The following is a 23549-nucleotide window of genomic DNA, read 5'->3' as shown; positions in this document are numbered from 1 at the left end:
TCTGAATTCCAGAATGCCCCGAGCTGTAATAGCATCTCCCAAACAAATAGTTAAACAAATTGGCATTGAACAATATGTTCTTAAGGTAATTAAATGTGAGCAACCAGACAGAGGCAAATGGAGTTTGGATAACAACTGCAGCAACATTGATAAATCACATACAAATTATACCTTATATTGTATTGAAATTACAGTAAAAGCAGAATTAGTTCCTCCCCAAGAAGAATTTGTAATGTTTTCCTAATGGCTTCAGCTGAACCAAACTAGAACATGCCCAATTTTGAATCTTCATTCATTGTTAGAATAGTTGAACACTTGTTAAAGAGGGAGACAGTTCAGTCTGTTACCATTTCTATTCATTTTCAATAGGTAAAGATGATGTCTTTCATCTGTTCTGTTATTTACCAACATGGAAACAATGATTAAAAACTTCAGCGACATGGGATGGTTGAGTTCAGCAATTCAACATTTTGAAGAAAGAATGACAAAGAAAAGTCTTTGCATGGACAGAGCTATCGTTAGGTCTGGGACAGTGGATAGTTTAGGGGTATTAACCCTCCCTCCAATTTACTCTATGTTATGAAATACATACTATATGTGTATCTAATTAACATGCACCTTTGAAAGTGAATGCCTGTGAGAGATCTCTAATTTCCATTATTGAAGTTGCTAATTTATAGAATCCCTTGCAGAATTTGCTAAACATTGCTTACTTACTTGACCACAGTCACAAAGCAAGATAATGAAGTATTCTGAATATAGGAGTTATTCACATGGTTTTAATTAACCTTTTATGGGTGGTACTGGCAAAGCCAGCATTTATTTTCCATAAACACAAGAGGTTCTGCAGATGCTGAATCCTTATTACTCCTTACAAGGTGCAGGAATGTCACACTTGTGAACCACATAAGTTGTTTGGTTGAAGATGCCCCACAATTTTCGGGTAGGGCTTTCTAAGCTCACATCACCCTTAAAAAAAGCATTTCCAAATGAGAGTAGTGTGAGACAAAAAAAAGGCACACCCACTACAAGTAACTCTTTTAATTGACTCATAGAATGTGAATATCATGGACAGTGTCAGCATTAATTACCCATTCCTGATTGTCCCTAAACTGAGGCACCAATTACACTGGTGGGTCTGGCCAGATTAGGTAGCAGATCTCTTTCAATAGTAATGAACCAGATGGGTGTTCAGTTTTTATGGTCATTATTGGAGATGTAAAAAAAAACAGATCTATCTCACTGTTGCAAAACTTTTTAAATGACTTCTTGTATGAAAGAGGTAAATGCTTGGCCCCTCAGTCTAGTCCGTAAAGGCCCTTACACCTTATTGTCCACTGTACTTTCTCTATAACTGTAACACTATATCCTACATTTGTTTTTTGTTTTTCCTTTTTAACTATTTAACTACCTCAATGTACTTATGTTTGGAATGATCTGTGTGGATGGGATGCAAATCAAAGTTTTGCACAGTATGTCAGTACATATATCAATAATAAAACAATACAGGTGGCAGAGATTGCAAGAAAGGGCTCAACGAAGTCTTATGGGCTGTCGTACATGCTGGATTATTAGGTACACCTGCACACTTGCTCGTTAAAGTAAGTATCTAATCAATCAATCACATGGCAAGAACTCGATGCCCAGAAGGTCAAGAGATTCAGTTGTTGTTCAGACCAAATAACAGAATGGGGAAGAAATGTGGTCTAAGTGACTTTGACATTGGAAAAGTTGTTGGTGCCAGACAGAATGGGTTGAGTATCTCAAAAACCGTTGCTTTTATGCACAGCAGTCTTTAGAGCTTACTAAGAATGGTGCAAGAAAACAAAGTAAAACAGACATTGAATAGCAGTTCTGCAGGCAAAAATGCCTAGATAATGAGAAATGTCAGAAGAGAATGGTTGGACTGGTTCAAACTGACAGGAAGGTTCAAATAACCACATGTACAACAACGGCGTGCAGAAGAGAACATCTCTGAGAGCACAGCATACTGAAACTTAAAGTGAATGAGCTACAACAGCAGAAAACCACACTGGGCTCCCCCCACTCCTGTACCTTATAAAGTAGCCACAGAGTACATATGGAAGTGAATAGGTTGCTAGAATCTGGCCTGTTTGAGTATGTATTGTATGTAATCAGTGTGTCTAGTTTATTTAACAATCATTCCCCCCTTCCTTGCCCGGAAGAACAATGGATGAGTTACTCAGCAAAATAACAACTTTGAATTGAAGAAGAGGGTGAGGGTATGTTTTAATAGAGATGATCATTGAATGGTACTTGTGTGGTAGAATTGTTACTTGGCACACCTCACCCTAGGCCTGAATGTTGCCTAAGTTTTGCTGAAAGCAAATACGTCTGCTTGATTTCCTAAGAGTTGCCATTGACACCAAGCATCCTCAATTCTGATCAAAAGATAAGGCAAATGACAGAGCTAAACACACCCTGTTGTGCTGTAGTGTTGGTGAGAAGTCTGGCCTTCAATAAATATTTACGTTTGTACTCAGTATGATTCCAACCAGCACAGATTTTTGCTAAGTCCCACTAAGTCCCATTAAGTTCAATATTTGGTGCCACGCTTGTTCAAGCATTGCTTTCATCTCAAAGGCAAACCCAGTTGAATCATCTCTAGATTTCAGATACTTTCTCTCGAATGTATCAATCAATTGTGATAGAATACAAAGGAAGAAGAGTCAGCAGATTCAAGTTCCACTAGATATTGCTGTCAACAACATGTGTAACTTTGTTAACAATAGAACTTTTCAGTCAAACTGGATTTTATACTTCTTTTGTTGTGTCAGGAACTACAAAATAGCTAGATGTAAGGTTGCATGTCGAGTCAAACATCTAGATGCACATTAATATTTTAAGAACTGAGATTCATCCAAAGTGTAATTCAACCAGAGGGCAAGGAGGAATGTTAATTTCATTAAATATTTATAAATATAAAAATATTTTCCACAAAACAAAAATGTTCCAATGAGCTCAAGAATAAACTTCAAAAACTAATTATACAGGATTTGTATACGTTCCAATTATTTGTTCTTATAAATCAGAATCCAGTTTTTGTTCTTATGTGCCCAAGATATTTAAGAGTGAAGTTATTGGAAACACTAACCTGTACAATCTTTAAACCTCACATTAAAATAATTAGTTACAAATACAGAAACATTCAATTATATTCAAATAAATCTGTTACCGGACTGTTTTAAAAAAAAACTTGGCTTCAGGCTCGAAATCTGATTATATTGCTAGAAATCTCAACCTTCTATATTGTATATAAATAAAAGTTTATGGAGATGCCTGCATGATAACTATAGCTTCTAAATTACCCATTCCCTTCGTAAGCTCCTCAGCCCTTAACTCAATTTTGCTGAAGCAAAAATGAGCACACTGAACAGTATCAGTGTTTGGTTTGTAAACTTAAAATGTAAGTTCGTTCAAAATTAACTGCTCTAAGTTGATTATTTACAGAAGTTCTTACAGGGTTATCCAAGGTCATACTAATTTGCTGAGATTTACATCTCCTGTCAAAGGCCAAGAATTTGCAATCCATTTGTAAACTTTGAATTTTAGCTCCTGATTAGGAACTAAGATGGTCTGCCTCACTGAGTCCAAATTTCAAAATGTAGAATTTTCACTTCCAGGCAAATTTATAACAGTTCACAATAAAGTTCTTTGGTTCTGCAAATACCAAATACAGAATAATGGTTTTTAGTCCATTACAATACACATGTAAAAACATATGCAAAAATATATTTCAATTATAATTAACTTGCTGTACTACTTTTTAAAATTCAAAGGCACATTAAAAAGTATGAATAAAATCAGAAATATATTCCTTATGATTAAGTTCCAATTACGTTTTCTTCAAAATACTATTCTTAAGAAATGTTTTTACTTTTACTTTAAAATTACCCGGATAAATCCTGTTACCAAACTTTTGCTGACTAGGGATTTAGACAGAATTATCAGAGCACAATGAAGGGTTGTTGCTAGAATGACGCTGCACCAACTATACAAAAATATTTTAAAACAAATAATGCAGCAAAGTAATTATAATTGAAATACGCTTTTGCATAGGTTTTTATATTATACAGGTATGGCTTCTCAATGTTCCTTATTAAAATGGTGATACAAGTGAATAAGATGCTGGAAATCTGGAGCAATGCACAAAGGAGCAGGAGGAACTCAGCAGGTCAGGCATCACCTATGGACTGTTGACATATCAGGTCCTGATGAAAGGTCTTAATCTGAAACTGAAAGATCTGAAGGTAGATAAGTCACCTGGACCAAATAGTGTACACCCCACAGTTCTGAAAGAGGTGGCTAAAGAAATTGTGGAGGCATTAGTAATGATCTTATTGGAATCACTAGGTTCTGGAAGACTGGAAAATTGCAAATGTCACTCCACTCTTCAAGAGGGGAGAGAAGCAGAACAAAAAAAAAGGGCTGAAATAGTGGGTGATTTTAGCTTTTTTAATATTAACTGAGGCCCCCTCTGTGCCAAGGGATTAGATATCAAAATGTAAGTGTAACCAGGAAAGTTTGCTGCAGCAATATGTAGATGATCCTACTAGATAAGGAAGTACAATCTCCTTTTAGGAAATAAAGTTGGGCAAATGGTTCACATGTCAACAGGGGGGCAGTTGGAGACCAGTGACCATAATTCTATTAGTTTCAAATTAGTTATGGAAAGCATACGACTAGTCCTCAAGCTAAGGTCCTAAATCAGGGAAGGCTAATTTTGACAGCATCAAAAAGGGACTCACAAAAGTTGTTTGGGAGCAGTTATTTGCAAGTATTAGGGCATCTGGGAGGCTTTTGAAAGTGAGGCAGGGAGAGTTCAGGGCCAGCATGTTCCTGTTAGAATGAAGGATAAGGCTGGCACATTTAAAGGATCAGTCTGGTATTTTAATTAGTAACAAATGAAGTACCAGAAGACTAGACGATGACTAATGTATGCCATTTGGTAAGAAATGGCAGCAGTGATAAGCCTGGGAACTGTGAGCTGGTAAGGAAGTTATTGGAAGGCAAGTGGCAGGAGTTACTGGCATTTGGAAAGGCAAGGACTGATTTGGAATGGTCAGCAAGGCTTTGCTTGTGGGAAATCGTGCCTCAAGAAAATAAGTAAATTTATTTTTAAAGAGGTGATCACGTGGATTGATGCAGACAGAACAGTAAATGTTGTCTAGTATATTTTCACAAGGCTTCACTGGACCACAAGGTTAGATCACAAGGGATCCAGGGTGAGTTAGCAAATTGGATACAAAATTGGCTTGGTAGTTGAAGTCGGAGGGGGGTGGTGGTGGACTGTTTTTCCAGTTTGAAGGCCTGTGATATGCAGAGTGAAGCAAGGTTCCGCACTGGGTGCTTTATTGCTTCTCATAAATATTTATGATCTGGATGAGAATGTAGATGGCATGAACAGTAATCCTGCAGATGACTCCATGGCATAGTGGCATTGAAAGAGGCTGTTTAAGGTTACAACAGGATATATACAGGATATAGATATAAGTCCACATACGTCACCATATACAACCCTGAGATTCACTTTCTTGCAGGCATTCACAATAAATACAAAGAAACAAAAAGTAAAATAATAATAATGATAAATAAATAGGCAATATCAAGAGCCTGAGATGAAGAGTCCTTGTAAGTCCTTTACAATTGAAGTTAAACTAGGGTAGTTCATTCACAGTAAGATGTGATGCCCCGTTGCTGAACAGAGAGAGCTTGGGGTATAAGTACATAGTTTCCTGAAAGTGGCAATACAGGTAGATAGGGTGGTAAACAAAGTGTACGGTATGCTTGTCTTCATTGGTCAAAGCATCAAGCACTGGAGTTGGGAGATCATATTACAGCTTTACAAAATTCTGTGGGGTTCCAGTTGCCATACAATAGGAAAGATGTGATAAATTAAACAGAGCACAGAAAAAATCACAAGGATGTTGTCTGGATTAGAGGTCGTGAGTTATAAGGAAAGATTAGACTGGCTGGTCCTGTTTTCTCTGGAGCAAAGGAGTCTGAGGGGTGACATGATAGAAGTACTGTATACAAAATTATGAGGGGTTAGACAGGGTAGATAGCCAGTGGTAAAGTTGACTAAAATGAGAAGACATAGGTTTAAGGTGAGAGCGAGGGGAAGTTTAAAGGGGCAGTAGGGGGTAAATTTTTTCATTAAGTAGTTGGCACCTGGAACAAGCTGAAAAAGGAGATGGTGGAGGTAGAAACAGTGATAACGTTGAGGGATATAGACAGGTACTTGAATGAGCAAGGCATAGATGGATTTGGAAATAATGCACATTAATATAGACACAGTGTACACAGGGCCTGTTTCTATGCTGTACAATTACTCGGATAAGTATGACACTTCAGTAAATTTGACCTCATCTTACTACAATCCATTCATTATAGTATGTTGTCACTTAATTCCAAAAACTGATACCCATTTAACAAGGAAATAAGTAAAGTAATTGTTTTCTCTGTTGCAGCCAGACCCATTTGTCCACAAAGCCTTGGGGATAAAATTTCAACAGTTCTGATGGAAAGCCATTATGATCAACAATTCCAGCAGGGAACTATTAGAACTATGCCCAGATATACAAAGAAAAGGAAAAGAAATTCTAAAATCTTGGTTAGATCTAAATATTTCTGTCATGTGAATATTAATATGCTGCTAACAAGATACTACATTGTCATATACAACATAATTCAGTAATTCCCAAAGAGCATGTTTAGTTTTACACATTGCTTTTAGAACATTAATCTCTATAAGGGTGAAAACAATTAAAATTTAAAATGTTTGACTGTATGTGTTTCTTGTGCTTTGCATAGGAATTGCTTTCAAGTCAGGGCATTGCTCAGAAGTAAAGGTAACAGGTTTTTAAACAGTCAAAGCATCTGAGTAAAAATAGTTTCTAATCAATCCTAGAAATTCAGCTGTACCAGTTTAAATATGCAATTGACCAGCCACCAACTTGTAAAAATCAAGGTGGTCAAGTTCTACATTACATTGAAAATTTACTTTGTAACCTTAAGCATAAGAAGTGAAATTAATACACCAGCTTTTAATCATTTAAATTTATGACAAAGTCTAGATTAAAAATTTTAAATGTACATTAAAAATATAATTGTCAATCAGATCAACAAGCAAATCTGTGATGCACATTCCATGTGTTATGCGCGTTACAAATATTTTCAGGTAAGAGCTTACAGTTTTCTTTAAAGTATTTACACAGTACATCCCTCCTGTAGGGATGCCAGCGATTGCTTAGTTTTGCTTTCCTGCTCCACGGGCTGCATAAATTCAGCAGTGAACAAGGCTTCAGCATACTCCTCACACGCATCCTGGAATTCAGCAGCAACATCACTTATACCTTCTTCCATTAATTCTTCAGCCAAGCTTAGAAAAAAAGGGGAGGACATGTCAGAAAAGTCACCTAATGCATAATTCTACAGGTTTATCAAAGATTAGCAGGTAAACTTGCAATATGAAAACATATTTACCTGTTTATCACCAAGCAATAGAGTAATACAAAAATTAGTATTTCCTCATCACTAAAAATTTCCTCATGTAAAAAAATAAGCTATAATAGAAAATGCTAGAGTAGAAATTAAAATTCCATTCTGACACTGCTATTCTCACTTCAACACTTGAAGAAAATATATTCTAGATTTCTAATTTAGTATGTAATATTCTGTATGTTGCATTTCTACTAGGCAAATAAGGTTTCAACATATTTTCAATGTTTTCTCTAAATGCACATCATAATTTTGCAATTCCATCAGTTAAATACAATAATATAATTTTTTAAGTTGGAGCAAATCACCTTTGTCTGTCATCTGTACTGCTTCCAATTTAAAAACTCAATATAACTTAAAATCTAATTAAATGAAAGTGATTGGGCCAATTTCTTTAAATAAAACTTAAGTTTAAAGTTCAGAAATATTAAATGGGTAAATGGACATTTTAAAAAAAATGCAAGTTATATTTTCAGTTTTCATTGACAGATTTTTGCAATATAAAGTTCTTCACAGGTTAACTATGAAATCTTGATCTATTTAAAACAAAAGTAAGGCTGCATTCAGCCAATACGGAAGTATAATGGCATCTTGCCACCAACTTAATTTCATAAATATCATTTTAAATTCCCAGATGACCTGTAACAATTAATTTTGTAAATGATAATTACTTGCTGAATTGTGAAGCAAAGAGGAAAAAAATCTGGGTAAATAATATGTAGTATGATTAAACTGGGTATTTTGTTTTACAACAAATAGCAAATTAAAAGCAGTTATGAAAATTATGTACACAGTTTTAATAAAAAACTTACTGTTTATATCTCCATGCATTTTTTGACATTACCTCAAAACAGAGTTTTCATTTAGTTTTTGTTCCTCTGAGACTTCTACTAATATCAAGTTATCCTTTTCACAAATGGGGGAGAAAGATCAATGCTTTGCCTAAATGACCCTACTTACATTAATCAAAACAAATTTTATGGAAGACATAAATTATAAACAAAGAATCAGAATTAGACTTAATTTCACCGGCATATGTTGTGAAATCTGTTAACTTTATGGCAGCAGTATGATGAACGTGGGCACATCCTGGGAGGTGGGGATCCCCAACAATGGATGGATGATGCCTTCCTATGGCACCACTCCTTGAAGATGTCTTGGATACTATGGAGGCTTGTAACGACGATGGAGCTGACTAATTTAGAAGTTTCTGCAACCTACTTTGATCTTGTACAGTAGCATCATTCCCCCCCAATACCAGACAATGATGCAGCCAGTCACAATGCTCTCCATAGTACATTTGTAGAAGTTTTTGAGTTTTTTAATTGACAACCAAATCTCCTAAGACTCCTGATGACATATAGTCGTTGTCTTGTCTTCTTTATAGCTGCATCAATATGTTGCGTCCAGGTCAGGTCCTCAGAGATACTGAGGCCCAGAACTTTGAAATTGTTCACTCTCTCCACTTCTGATCCCTCTATCAGGATTGGCTTGTGTTCCCTCATCTTATCCTCTTTGAAGTCCACAATCAGCTCTTTGGTCTTACCTATGTTGAGTGCAAGGTTGTTACTGCGGCACCACTCAGCTAACTGGTATATCTTGCTCCTGTACACCTTTTCATGGTGTATGGTTGTATAAAAATGGTTGTATCATCAGCAAATTAGTAAATGGCATTTATCACGTTCACTGTGATGTGCCAGTGTTGTCAGTGAAGTAGAGATGTTATTTCCAATCCACACAGATTGTGGTCTTCTGGTTAGGAAGTCGAGGATTCAGTTGCAGATGGAGTTACAGAGCCCTAGGTTCTGTTGTTTTTCAATCAGGACTGTAGGAATGAGGATGTTAAATGCTGAGTATAGGCTCTAAACAGCACCCTGACATGGTATTCTGGATATATTCCATCTAGAAGCACATCTTTTTCATTCCCCTCTCCTTTCTTAAGGAGTTTAAACTCACCCCATGACACATATGATAATTGTTCCACATTCTTTTCACTGATATAGAATATCAGGATATAGGGGCCCCACCTTAATGTAGCGATTGGCACGATGCTATTACAGCTTGGGGTGTTCTGGAGTTCAGAGTTCAACTCTTGCGCCATTCTGTAAGGAGTCTCTGGGTATGTCCTCCCCATGGATTGCATGCAGGTTCCCCAGATGCTCTGGTTTTCTTCCACAGTCCAGAAACATACCAGGTAAATTAACTGTTTATTGTAAATTGTCCCATGATTAGGTCAGGGTTAATCGGGTTCGTGGGGTTGCTGGGGTGGCGCGTCTTGAAGGCCCGGACAGGCTTACTCCATGTTGTGTCACTAAATGAAATTAACTTTTCCACTCTGGAGCTGTTTATATACTGTAGCTCTAGACAGTTGGTGAGGCTAAAGTACAGGAGATTGCTTTTGATACACATTTTCTTTAATCTAGTGAAAAGTAAAACCAAACGAAACTGCAGACATAAAGAGGAGACCGTTGGAGAAATACCCTGGGTTTGTGGAAAGAATACTTTAACAGCTTAGTGCAAACACCTTCACATTATTCTTTGAGATGACCACAGTCAGAACAAATGTGGATGTTCTTTTTAGTTACTGACTGACCTAATGCGTTTCTAATACTTGCTCAGTTCACTGCACATGCTCTGCCTACAGTTTTGGTTCCTTTTCAATGAGTATGTCAAACAACATGTTGAGACTCTTGACATAAATCTAACATTGGCCAACTAGTGGCTTAACACTAGACTCCCCAACCACTTTTTACTCTGACTCAATTTGAATGAATGAAATTATTACTTCTGCAATTACTAAGAACTGGCTATGTCCTTCATGTCGGAGAACTAGTATAAAAGTGTACATAAGTTTGCTTTAAATGAAATAATACATAACACAAACTAAATGGAAGTAATAGCAATCACTTAACTAGAAAATGGACATAAAATCCAGAAAAATCAATTGGTTAAGTCTTCACTAAATAATAGCTGTCAGAAAGTTAACACTTGTCCATTAAGGACTACATTATTAAGCAGAATTTCAGATGGTGACAAGGAGGCACACAGAAGTTAGATAGAATGATGTCACAACAACCTTGTACTCAACGTAAGACCAAGAAATGGATTGTGATGGTTGGAAAACACACCAGTCCTCATTAAAGATGGGAAAGTGGCAAGGGTGAATAGGTTCAAGATCCTGGGTGTAAACATCTCAGAAGATCTATCCTGTGCTCAACTTACTAATGCAATTACAAAGAAGGCACGCTAGCTGCTACACTTCATTAGGAGTTTGAGGAGATTTGGTATGTCACCCAAGACTCTAGCAAATTTCTACAGATGTATTGTGGAGAACATTCTTACTGCTTGCATCACCATCTGGTATGGAGGTTCAGGTGTACAGAATCGCAAACCCTGCTAAGGGTTGTTGACTCAGTTGGCTCCATCATGGGCATTAGCTTCCCCAGCAGTGATGACATCTTCAAAGAGTGGTGCCTCAAGAATGCAGGATCCATCATTAAGGACCCTCACCATCTAGGACATGCCCTCTTCTCATTACTATCATCACGAAGGAGGTACAGGAATCTGAAGACACACACAAAACATTTTAGGAGCATCTTCTTCCCCTCTGCCATTTTGTTCTCTGCACTATTTTTGATATTTATTTCTTATTGCAACATAACAATTTTTTATGTATTGGACTGTAATGCTGCCAGTGATTTCATCACAAGTCAGTGATAATAAATCTGATTCTGATGTGCGATAGTTTCTCAAAAATATACTAATTCATTACCTTTTAGCAATTAACCATGGGTTAAAATTTCCCACAGCTTCATGCGAAATCATTTTTAGATACAGATTGAATCTTTCACAGTAGTTGAGGATATTCTGAATCATTTTTTGTGGAATGCTAAGAACAGTACCACTTCCTTTCTCCTTGGACGGTTTCTGCACCAAAGGTTCCAACAATGAAGCAGGTTCAGGCCTTCCACCGCATTCTAAGTCATCAAGTGTTCTAAATTAAAACAAGATAAAAATTATTAAAATAAAACTTATTTTAACTAAATCACCTTGGGTATAATCTCACCTAAAATTTGAATATAATTTACCTGTTAGTTATAAAAGATTACACAATGAAAACAATGTGACATGAAAATAAATATGACAAATAAAATTGAATTTCTTGTCTGTTTTATGACTTCATTTAATTTATTTTTGCCAAATTCATTTTAAAAATATAATTGCTAATTGAATAAGTAAAAAGAAAACCAAATTACCTTTCTAACATGTCTATGACTGCTTTCAACCATGCCTCCAGCAAGTAGTTTCTTTGAAAATTGTGACACAAATATACTAAGACAAACTAATCAAGCTAAAGGAGAATCAGGGAGCCAAATAAATACACTTCGAGACTTCAGAGCTATTTTGCTTCGCTCATTAAAGAGCTTGCTCATTTTTTTCTCTTTCAAAGTGTAACAAAGCTACAATTGTAGCAAGCCTGAAGTATTAGCATCTTCTGAGTATGTGTCAGAGATTTTATTTCTTTTCCTACATAAATTTCATGAGAGGAAATCTAATTCAATATCTCAAATTTCAGGGTGGTGATTTGATGAATTCTACAAAGGTGAAATTCTGTAACCCTAGCAGCTGTGACATGGGGATTACCTGTAACAAGAGGAAGGAAAGGGATGGATCATTAGTTCAATTATCAAAAAGAAAAAAATGCAACCTTCACACTCACTCTGCTTCTATAGACCTTGGATTTATTTCATCCAACATGGGTTCACTTTGCTTGAACGCTCTGCTTATCCTAATTGGCTGTGGAGTATGCGGTTGTGTGTCAATCTGGACAAACTCTCTTTCTGTGAGAACACAAATATCCAGAGAACATTTTTTAGATGGCATGTCAGCATTCTTTTTGAAGCAATAAAATACATGAGCATGTTTCAGTTCTGTATTTTAGAAATGTACACACCCTATCAGGTGAGATGCTTAGATTTATTAAACAAAATCTTAGTATGTTAATCAACCAAATTTTACTTTCATAAAAGTATTTAAGCATATCGATACTATTGATGATACTTTATTTCATACAAATCATCTTCTCTACTCAAAAGACAAACTACAAGGCAACCAATAATTTCTCCTACTTAAACGTACTGAATAGCTCTGAAGCAGTGGAGGAGGTGGAAAAGATTTATATAAATGCAACAGCATTACTAAGAGGTTAAATTTATCAGAAATGTGGCTAAAACAGAAGAAGGGTTGATAGAGTGGCATATTAGATATGCTTAAAATTATGGACTAATTTAATTGGACTAACATTTAAAAATACTTGCTTGTTTGAGGAGATCAGAACAGGTGACATACAAAGTCACAATTTCAACTGAATCAGTTTGCACACAGCAAGATCTTACAATGACCAGGTAGTCTATTTCAAGATATTGTTGTTGACCTGTACTTGGGGATATAACTTTACTGTTCTATCAAATAGTTCCTAGATTCTTTCATACTGATATAAAGGGGTTTGAATTTTACATCTCATCTGATAAGATGGAATAAAAAGGCCACTTGTGTGATGACATGAATAACTGTCACTGTGAGTAAGAAGAAAATCAAATTGATAATAAAAAGGGGAGAATGGAAATTGGAAACAGACAAATGAAAATCAAAGAATCCTTCAATGAGGAATGGAAATGAAAAGAGTAAAGACTATTAAAAGGAATAAGTAAAGAACAGACAGACAGACATACTTTATTGATCCCGAGAGAAATTGGGTTTTGTTACAGCCGCACCACCAAGAATAGTGAAGAAATATAGCAATATAAAACCATAGATAATTAAATAATAATAAGTAAATTATGTCAAGTGGAAATAAGTCCAGGACCCGCCTATTGGCTCAGGGTGTCTGATACTCCGAGGGAGGAGTTGTAAAGTTTGATGGCCACAGATAGGAACGACTTCCTATGGCGCTCAGTGTTATGTCTCGGTGGAATGAGTCTCTGGCTGAATGTACTCCTGTGCCTAACCAGTACATTATGGAGTGGATGGGAGTCGTTGTCCAAGATGGCATGCAACTTGGACGGCATCCTCTTTTCGGACACCACAGACACCAATATACAACAAGAGAAATTGAACACATAAAGGTAAAGCACATAGAGGAAACAAAATGAAATCTATCACTAAGACCAGTGTCTGAACTGTTGGAGATGAGGTGTGGAATTACAGTCAGTGACAATGATCCAAAGATAAAAGGTTTGGTGACTATTTAAGCAAATATGGACTCAAAAAGAAAAGATTTTTTGGCTTACTTGATTTTTGATTGGGTAATGCAAGACGGTATGAGTGCAATGTAGTTTATTGATGTGTATACCTTTAAAACCAGAACAGAGAACTATTGTGCAGGGAGAAACAACAGTTAACCATTGATAACCTTTCATTAGAGTGAAATAAAGTTTCAATTTTAAATTACAGAGAAGGGAAGGGAGTGGGAATGTAGAGTGAACAAGAGGAATGGTCTTGATAAGGTGGTGACCAAGAGAGACTGTAATGCAAATGGTGATGTTACCACCTGAAATAGGGTATTGAAGTACATGGTGAGGTTGTGGAAGAAAAGAGGATTAAGTACTGGACAAGAAGATGTCATATAAAGTATAATGTGGGGAAATGTGAGGTTGTTTGTTGGGAAGAGAAGTACACTTTTTAAAATGATAGGAACATCATAAATGATGGTGTAAAGTACAGTTAAGCAAATGGTCTAATTGAAAGTACAAATGTCCCTCCATAGGTTCTGCCTTGCCATACTAGGTATTCCCAGCATTCTCTTTTATTTCTTCCCTCTCTTCTGTCGTTGTTCATTATCTAATCTTATCACCAGGTCAATGATTTACATCAGAGAACCCTTCACCACCCTTTCAGCTGGCAACATCACCATTTGTATTACTGTCTGTCTTTTCTTCACCCCTATCACAGACCATTCCTTTGTTCTTTCCATATCTTCTTGAAGTAAGGACATTTCCTAACTTTCAACTTTCATCAGAATGAGGTATCAAGTTTAATAGTTAACTATCTATTATTTCTCCCTCCCCAGATACCGCTGAGGATTTCCAGCAATTTCTAACTACTTCGTAGCCTCTAAATCCTTGCTGGGAAGCAGCTATTAGTATATGGGGTGTAGGGATGTTGTTATAAGTACATATAATCTAGAAATGCAGAGAATATTCAAAAGACAAAGCAGAGCTAAACCAAGATCAGACCTTTAAGTTTCCTGTTGTGCTGCACAGGAATACTGATTCTATGATATGCAGAAAATAGTCAGACATAATGAAAAAGGTCGTAACTTTTGAAAAGGAGAAAGTAAAAAATTATGGGTATAAAACTAAACTGGAACATCCCAACATCTCACTGGATGAGGATTCTGTTAGATCAGCAGAACTACTTTTATGGTTGAATAGCCATGAGGATTTTTCTCTTGCGTGTACTGCTATGCTTAAAGGAAGGGAAATAAACTTGAGGAATTTACGGCAATTATAAGTAGATGTTGACTTAATACCCACAGAATTATGAATGCAAACAGATGTTGAAAACAATCACTTTGGAGTTAATATTTTTTTAAGTGAGTAGAACAAGTAAATATGGTAAGTCTGATATTACCCTATTTATTTCCATCAAGTTTGTTCCATTTTCTACAATAAACATGACTTTTATTTGTTGTAATGCTTGATTTAGCTCTGCTGTGTCATTTGATTTTGTCTTTATGTCTATTTATAAAAACATCCCTACACCCCATATACTAAAAGCTACTCCCCAACAAAGATTCGTCTAAATCCAAGTAAATGATGATGCGACCTACAAATTTTTGTTAGAAAAAGCACAATAATTCAAGAAAATCTCTCTGGAGTACATAGATTAATTTGCATTTTTAATGCTAATACATTCAGTGATCCATAAAGGATTGGCAAGTCTATTTTTTTCCGGGGAATACAATCAAACATAATTTGCATTACTGTCTTGGGACAGATCTGCTACTACTTTGCAAACATTAATAGAATACAAATACATTCTTTCCATTTTTCCAATCTCTCAACATTCTGTGCAATGCCACGAAATAGCTGAAAACATAATTATATTAAGATAAAGGAAAAAAGTCAATAATCTGATGACTCATCTGGCCTGTTAACCAATAGGTACAAGCAGTTTAATATCAAGAATTTAGAAGCAACAACATTTATCTTGTTATTCTTAGGACACTTCTCCACCAGTCAGTTTGATGGCACAGGTCAGGTTAACAACTTCTGAGACTGTAACTGTGCACAACAGATGAAAAGCTTGCTAGCACGAGGAAATCTGCAGATGCTGGAAATTCAAGCCACACACACAAAATGCTGGTGGAACACAGCAGGCCAGGCAGCATCTAAAGGGAGAAGCACTATCGGCCCGGAACGTCGACAGCGCTTCTCCCTATAGATGCTGGCTGGCCTGCTGTGTTCCACCAGCATTTTGTGTGAAAAGCTTGCTAATACAGGAAAGTCACTAAGTACAGAAAATAATTACCTTGCTTTTCTTCCTCTGCCCAGAAAACAGGATCGGCATATTCAATTTGACACATTCTTCTACGAACTGACTCCTGGTATCTCTAGCAAAAAGAAAAAAAGTGTTGTCAAATTGCCCAAGTTATAAACCTTTTATTGTGCTCTATAATGTGGAAGAAAAATACAACTACATGTATCTGAATTTAAAAGGTGAATTTTCTGCTTAAGAGCAGAACTTGAATATATTTTTTCTCCTTTAATAATAGGAATTTAGCATCATAATCAAAATCAGAATATCACTGGAATATGTCAAGAAAGGTGTTTTGGGGGCTGCAGTACATTGCAATATATAATTAAAAATCTGTAAATTAAAATAAGAAATATATTTTTTAAAATTAAATATGTAGTGCAAAAGGAGCAAATAAAATGAGGCAGTGGTCATAGTTTCAAACCATTTAATGTGATTTGCAAGGCATTTCCCACTCTGCAATTCATTACTGTAGACTATTTTGACTTAAAAAATGTTAATTAAAAGTATTGTGATTCGAATGGGTTCAGGTCTCAAAGCTTCTTGTGCATATTCAGAAGAAACACAAATGGTATTAAGATAGGTTGGTTGTCAAGTTAGTGATTTTACAATAGATGTCCATAATAGAATAATGAGATCTTGTTGAAAACCATTTGTTTATTTAGCGATTCAACATGGAGTAGGCTCTTCTAGCCCTTTGAGCAACGCTGTCCCAGCAACCCACAACCATCCCAATTAATCCTAACTTAATCACGGGACAATTTACAATGACCAATCTTTGGACTGTGGGAGGAAACCAAAGAACCCAGGGAAACCTACACATTCCACAGGGAGGATGTATACAGATTCCTTACAGGTGGCGACAGAATTGACCACTGATGCCCCAAGCTGTAATAATGTCACACTAAATGCCAGGCTACCATGGCGCCCCTATATTCTGAAGTTTTGCATTTGTTCATTTCAAAGGAAGTTTATTTGGATATGACAATAATTTTCTGCTACTGTGCTGAGTAATAATATATACTCTTGTAAAATGAATGCAGAGGGTAGAAAATGTGGCCAGCTAATCCACAACAGGTAAACATCAGTAATTTTATTCAGAACTGGATCGTATGGACCAATCCCAAAGTATGGCAGTGTTCTTTTGGGGCAGCCATGCAATATAATGAATAATAATCTCAAGGATATTTGGCACACAGAGGGTATAAAATCATAGATCTCTCTATACAGCCTACTGGAGCTCCAGTATTCGCCATGAGGAAAAGCAAGAAACACATTATATAAAGATCATGTGGAATACTTCCATTCATCTACAAGTAGACTCATCAAGGACATCAAGAGACCAAGAACAAGACTAGGAGTGAGAGGAACTGCAAAGAAAGAATAAACAAAGAAATTCTACTTGTTTTGCCATGACACCAAGGATTGTGTAAGTTGTTAATCACTTCTGCCACAGGTATAGAGGGGAGCCAAAGATTTTGAAAAATTGTAATTATATAGTGGATTTTTTAAAACAAGAATTATGATTTTAATTTCTGAACAGCAGAATTGTAGCAATTAATTTCAATGTCCATGATGCCTCTATGATGTATGGCCAGTAAAAACTAGTTTTTTCAGATTATTGGTGGTGCTGGACTTTTGTCAAAGACAGGGACGTATCTAATGAGTAGGAACCAAAAAAAAAATAGACAATATGATTAATAAGTATTTACTTCCATCTCTTCCATCCTTTGTAGCAGGTTCTCTAGTGTAGGACCATCTTGCATCACCAAAGTTTCGGAATGAACTTTTGCGTTTAACTCCATACTCAGTAATTCTTGTGCTGTGTCCTCCAGCAGCTCATCTAATATCTTTTCACTGAGAAAGTCTGCACTGGCTGCAGCCTGCAGGATTATTACAAAAATACTGCTTTAATGTTAGCAATGGCAGTCACACTCTTGCACAAGAGTCAAAAGCTTCAAAAAAATGTTTACGTAAATGGAGAATTTGTTTATTTTCAAAGCAAGAGTAATTACTAGATTTGATTTTAAGTGTTCAAGGACAAAAATACAGCAATTATCAAAGTTCAAAAGTTCAGAGTAGATTTTTTTAATTAAAGTACATATATGTCATCATAGGTATTCACAATAAGTACAAGAAACACAACAGAATCAATGAAAGGCAATAAGTACCCAATAGGACAGAAAACAACCGATTTGCAAAAAGGCAACAAACTGTACAAATACAAAAAGACAGAAAAAATAGTATCAATAGTAAATAAGCAATAAATATCAAGAATACTAGACGAAGAGTCCTTTATAGTGAGTCCAGTTCAGTGATGGGTGAGTGATGTTGAGTGAAGTTATCCCCTCTGGTTCAAGAGCCTGATGTTGAGAGGTGATAACTGTTACTGAACCTGAAGTTGTGGGTCCTGAGGCTCCTGTACCTTCTTCCTGATTGCAGCAGTGAGAAGAGAGCATGTTCTGGATGGTGGGGGTCCTTGATGATGGATGCTGCTTTCCTGTGACAAATGTGCTCAATGGTGGGGAGGGCTTTAGCAATGATGGACTGAACCATATCATTATTTTTTGTAGTATTTTCCTTTCAAGGGCATTGGTTATTCTCTACCAGACCATGTTGCAGCCAGTCAATATACTCTCCACCAAATCTATAGAAACTTGTTTGCTTTAGATGACCCACTGAACCTTAGCAAACTTCTAACTAGAGACTGCCGTGCTTTCTTCATAATTTCACCTTCATAATTTATGTGCTGGACCCAAGACAGATCCTCTGAAATTGTAACACCGAGGAATTTAAATTTGCTAACCATTTCCATCTCTGATGCCCTAATGAGGACTGGCTCATGGACCTTTTGTTTCCTTCTCCTGAAGTTAATAATCAGCTCCTTAGTCTTGCTGACATTGAGTGAGAGGTTGCTGTTACTGCACCACTCAGCCAGATTTTCAGTCTCAGTCCTACACAATGATTCATCATCACTTTTAATTTGGCCAACATGTGGCATTGGAGATGTGCCTCACAGTCATAAGTATAAAGCATAAGTATGTGCTGATGGAAATTGTGGAGGAATCGTTGATGCCAACCCAACCTGACTGGGGTCTGTAAATGAGGAAATCGAGGATCCAGTTGCACAAGAGGAGTAATAAGGCCAAGGTCTTGAAGGTCACTGATTAGTTTTGAGGTGATGATGATATTGAATGCTGAGCTGTAGACAATGAAGAGCATCCTGATATATGCACCTTCGCTGTCCAAATGTTCTAAGGTTGAGTGAAGAGCCAATGAAATGGCATGTGCTGTTGACCTATTGTGACAGTAGGCAAATTGGAGTGGATCCAAGTCACTTCTCAGGTAGAAGTTGATATGTTTCACAACCAACCTCTCAAAGCACCTTGTCACAGTGGATGTGAGTGCTACTGGATGATAGCCATTGAGGCAGGTTACCACATTCTTCTTAGGTACTGGTATAGCTAAAGCCAGCTTGAAGCAAGTGACAGCTAAAGCTGGTTAAAGATATCGGAGAACATTCAAGCTATTTGATCAGCATCCACAAAATGCTGGAGGAACTCAGCAAGGTAGGCAGCACCTATGGAAAAAAGTACAGTTGATGTTTTAGGCCGAAACCCTTCAGCAGGACTGGAGAAAATAAGCTGAGGAGTAGATTTTAAAGGTGAGGAAGGGGGTGGGGGAGAGAGAAATGCCAGGCAATAGGTGAAACTTGGAGGGGGAGGGATGAAACAAAGAGCTAGGAAGTTGATTGGTGAAAAAGACAGAAGGCCATGGAAGAAAGAAAAAAAGGAGAGAAGGAGCACCAGAGGAGCAAAGGGTGGGCAAGGAGATGGATAAGGGGATGGGAAATGGTGAAGCTGGGGATGGGGGCACGAAGACATTACCGGAAGTTTGAGAAATCGATGTTTATGCCATCAGGTTGAAGGCAATCCAAACAGAATAAAAGGTATTATACAGTGGAAAGGCCATAGTTGAACATATCGGAATGGGAATGGGAAGTTGAATTAAAATGAGTGGCCACTGGGAGATCCCACTTGTTCTGGCGAAGAGTAGATGCTCAGCGAAACAGTCACCCAATCTACGTCAGGTCTCACCACTATATAAAAGGCCACACCAGGAGGGTCAAACACAGTATATGACCCCAACACACTCACAGGTGAAGTGTTGTCTCACCTGGAAGGACTATTTGGAGCCCTGAACGGTAGTGAGGGAGGAGGTATAGGGGCACATGTAGCACTTGTTCTCCTTGCAAGGATAAGTGCCAGGAGGGAGATTAGTGGGGAGGGACAAATGGACAAAAGGAGTCTAGTAGGGAGCAATCCCTGCCTAGAGCAGAAAGTGTGTTGGGGGGGGGGGGGGGGGGGAGGGAGGGAAAGATATTTTGGTGGTGGGATCCAGTTGGAGACAGTGGAAGTTTCAGAGAATTATGTGCTGGACATGAAGGCTGGAGAGGTGGTAGACGAGGACAAGTGGAACCCTATCCCTGGTAGCATGGCGGGAGGATGGGGTAAGAGCAGACATGCACGAAATGGAAGAGATGCGGTTGAGAGCAGCATTGATGGTGGAGGAAAGGAAGCCCCTTTCTTTGAAGGAGGAGAACATTTCCTTTGTTCTAGAATGAAAAGCTTCATCCTGAGAGCAAATGCAGTGGAGATGGAGGAATTGAGAGAAGGGGATGGCGTTTTTACAGGTAGCAGGTTGGGATGTGGCATAGACTGGTAGCTACGAGACTCCCTCCTGGCACTTATCCTTGCAAGTGGGACAAGTGCTGCACCTGCTCCTTCACCTCCTCCCTCACTACATTTCACCTATGAGTCTGTTGGGTCATCTACTGTGTTTGGGGCTCCCAGTGTTGCCGCTTGTATATTGGTGAGACCCAACGTAGATTGGGAGACCACTTCGCCAAGCATCTATGCTCTGTCCGCCAGAACAAGCGGGATCTCCTAGTGTCCATCCAGTTTAATTCCACTTCCCATTCCAATATTGCCTCCTCCACTATCGGAATAAGGCCACACTTAGGTTGGAGGAACAACACCTTATATTCCGTTTGGGTAGTCTCCAATCTGATGGCATGAAACTTCCAGTAATGCCTCCCCCCACCCTTTCACCATTTCTCATCCCTTTGTCCCTCTCTCCTGTTATCTCCTTGCCCGTCCATTGCCTCCCTCTGGTTTCACCTATCACCTGTCGTTTCTCTCTCCCTTGCCCTCCACCCCCCCCCCCCCCACCTTTCAAACCTATTCCTCAGCTTTTTTTCTTCCAGTCCTGCCAAAGGGTTTCAGCCCAAAATGTCGACCATACTTTTTCCCATAGTGGCTGCCTGGCCTACACACACACTCCAGCATTTTGTGTGTGTTGCTCAGATTTCCAGCATCTGCAGATTTTCTCTTGTTAGCTATTTGATCAACACAGGTCTTTAGTATTTGGCCAGGTACCCCGTCTGGTCTGGATGCTTTTCACGGATTCAGCCTCCTGAAGGATACTCTCACATCGGGGCTGTGGAAGTTTGTGAAGGTGCCTCCATGTTATGACGGTCAAAGTGAGGATAAGAGGCATTGGGCTGCACGTGAAGCGTTGACAATTTGGAAGAAATACCTTCAAACAAGCCTGACTGAAGACTCCAACAATGATCAGGGTAGCAGTTTCTTGTAACATTCAGTACTTTGAGTGCCTGCTTAATGCTGGCCTTTAGCAATATGTAAACTGCAGTCAAGATCACCCGAGGACAGCTCTCTTGGTAGGTAGAATGGTTGGCACTTAATCATTAGATGTTCTGCGTCGGGCGGGGGGGGGGGGGGGGGGGTTGTGGAACAAGGGTGTGACAAGACTGCTTGAGCACTACAAAGAATTTATCATGAAATAGACCCCCCCCCCCAACCTTTTTACTTCTCTGAATCAGCAGTCAACCTTTCAGTGTATCGAGAAGCCATTATGTCTTAGCAATGTATGTGGCATGTCCAGAGTGAGCCACATCCCCATGGAACGCAGAAGACAATTTCTCATTTCCCTCTGATACACAAATCTTGCCCTTAGGTTCTCAAACAGGTTCTTCAGCAACAGTACATTTGCTCACAAGATGCAAAGTACAGGACGTTTCAAAACACAGTGTTTAAATCTTGCTAACCAAAAAAACACCTGTTTATATCTCTACTGTAAGCCAGATACTGATCCGTTCATACCAATGGCTTATTGTTGGATGCAGCTTTTGGAAACCTATGTATTGAAAATACCAATAATCTCACATCCTCTGGACGTTGGTGGTACAGGACATATTACTCTTATTTAACAATCCACCAGACATATAATCACTTTTCAAATTAAAAAATGGAGGTGAACTAGGTGAGCTTAAAGAATGGGAATTATACAAGCAGCCCAGTTCCTGGTTCCAGTCACAATTGTTATGAATGCACCTTAGCTGTGAGGGGTCGAAAGGGCGGGGGGGGGAGCCCCCTCCTTGTGAGAATCGCAAGAGCATTATTGGGCTGGCTCAGAGGACCCAGGAAATGAGAAAGACCTGGCCATTGTCTCCTTAAGACCACGTTTGTGGGACTATGCTACGTGCAAGCCCTCGGGCAAAGTGGGCTGGCTGAGAGAGGGATTGCATCATCCCAACCTGATTGACATCTGAGACCCCGTGAGGAAGTATAAAAGAGGGTCTGGGGGAACAACCCCTTTCAGACGCACCAGAAGAAACGCTAACGATCCTGTAGTAGCGGGAAGCCATTTGAAGGAAGCCACGTGCATTCAGTTCCCTCGCCTGGGGGCCGGTGGCAGGTACCACAGAAATGATTTTCTTGAACTAACAACGGGGAACCAACTTTCCCGATTCAACAGATTTGCTTCATAAAAGCCCCGGACAAGTTTCTTTTCTCACAAATCTCTCTCTCTCCAACAAGTGAAAACCCAGCGGTCCTCAAAGGCTGAAACCTGCAGGAACTGAGTGACTTTTATATTTCTAACGGACAATATATTATCCCCTAGACAAACGATCGAGCTATTTCTTATTGATGATTATTATTATACCCCCGCTTTTAGATTGAGTATTGACGACGTATATTATCTGAATGTTTGTATTAATCTTATTTTTGTGCCCCTTTATGAATAAAGACTTTTAAAAATAGTACCATCATACTTCAACGGACCTCTCTATCTTTGCTGGTAAGTAATCCAGTTACGGGAATTCGTAACAAAGTTGGGGTTCTCATCTCGAGATTTGACACCAAATTGGGAGGCCAGTGAATCGGGACTGTAAGTCCAAAACTTGGATCTGGTACGCGGGTAGCCAGACGGGAAACCAGCAAAGATGGACATGGATGAATTTATAGAAAACCCGACTCTGGAGGCACTAGAGGCGGCCACAAAATCAGACTTGATAAATTTGGCGAAGGGGTTAAACCTCGCAGAGGTGAGGTCGTCCATGAAAAAGCGGGAAGTGCGAAGGGCAATAACCCAGTATTATATTGGGAAGAATGTGTTTGCAGCTGAGG

At 38.3% G+C, this 23549-nt stretch overlaps 1 protein-coding gene across 2 annotated transcripts in view; it reads right to left on the bottom strand.

The window, feature by feature from the left end:
- Window positions 1-331: 331 nt before the first annotated feature.
- kiaa0753 (KIAA0753 ortholog) overlaps window positions 332-23549 on the bottom strand; it is an 84711-nt gene continuing 61493 nt past the window's right edge. For both annotated transcript variants that reach the window (XM_059973268.1, XM_059973270.1), the window contains exons 14-18: window positions 17772-17942; window positions 16054-16135; window positions 12242-12362; window positions 11294-11515; window positions 332-7402 (exon numbers count right to left, since the gene is read on the bottom strand). In XM_059973268.1, the coding sequence (XP_059829251.1) occupies window positions 7231-7402; window positions 11294-11515; window positions 12242-12362; window positions 16054-16135; window positions 17772-17942 (768 nt within the window). In that variant the 3' untranslated portion in view covers window positions 332-7230. The remainder of the gene's footprint in view (window positions 7403-11293; window positions 11516-12241; window positions 12363-16053; window positions 16136-17771; window positions 17943-23549) is intronic.

Source organism: Hypanus sabinus, chromosome 6 (assembly GCF_030144855.1).
Source record: "Hypanus sabinus isolate sHypSab1 chromosome 6, sHypSab1.hap1, whole genome shotgun sequence".
Lineage (NCBI taxonomy): Eukaryota > Metazoa > Chordata > Chondrichthyes > Myliobatiformes > Dasyatidae > Hypanus > Hypanus sabinus.
This window is presented reverse-complemented; position numbering and strand designations above follow the sequence as displayed.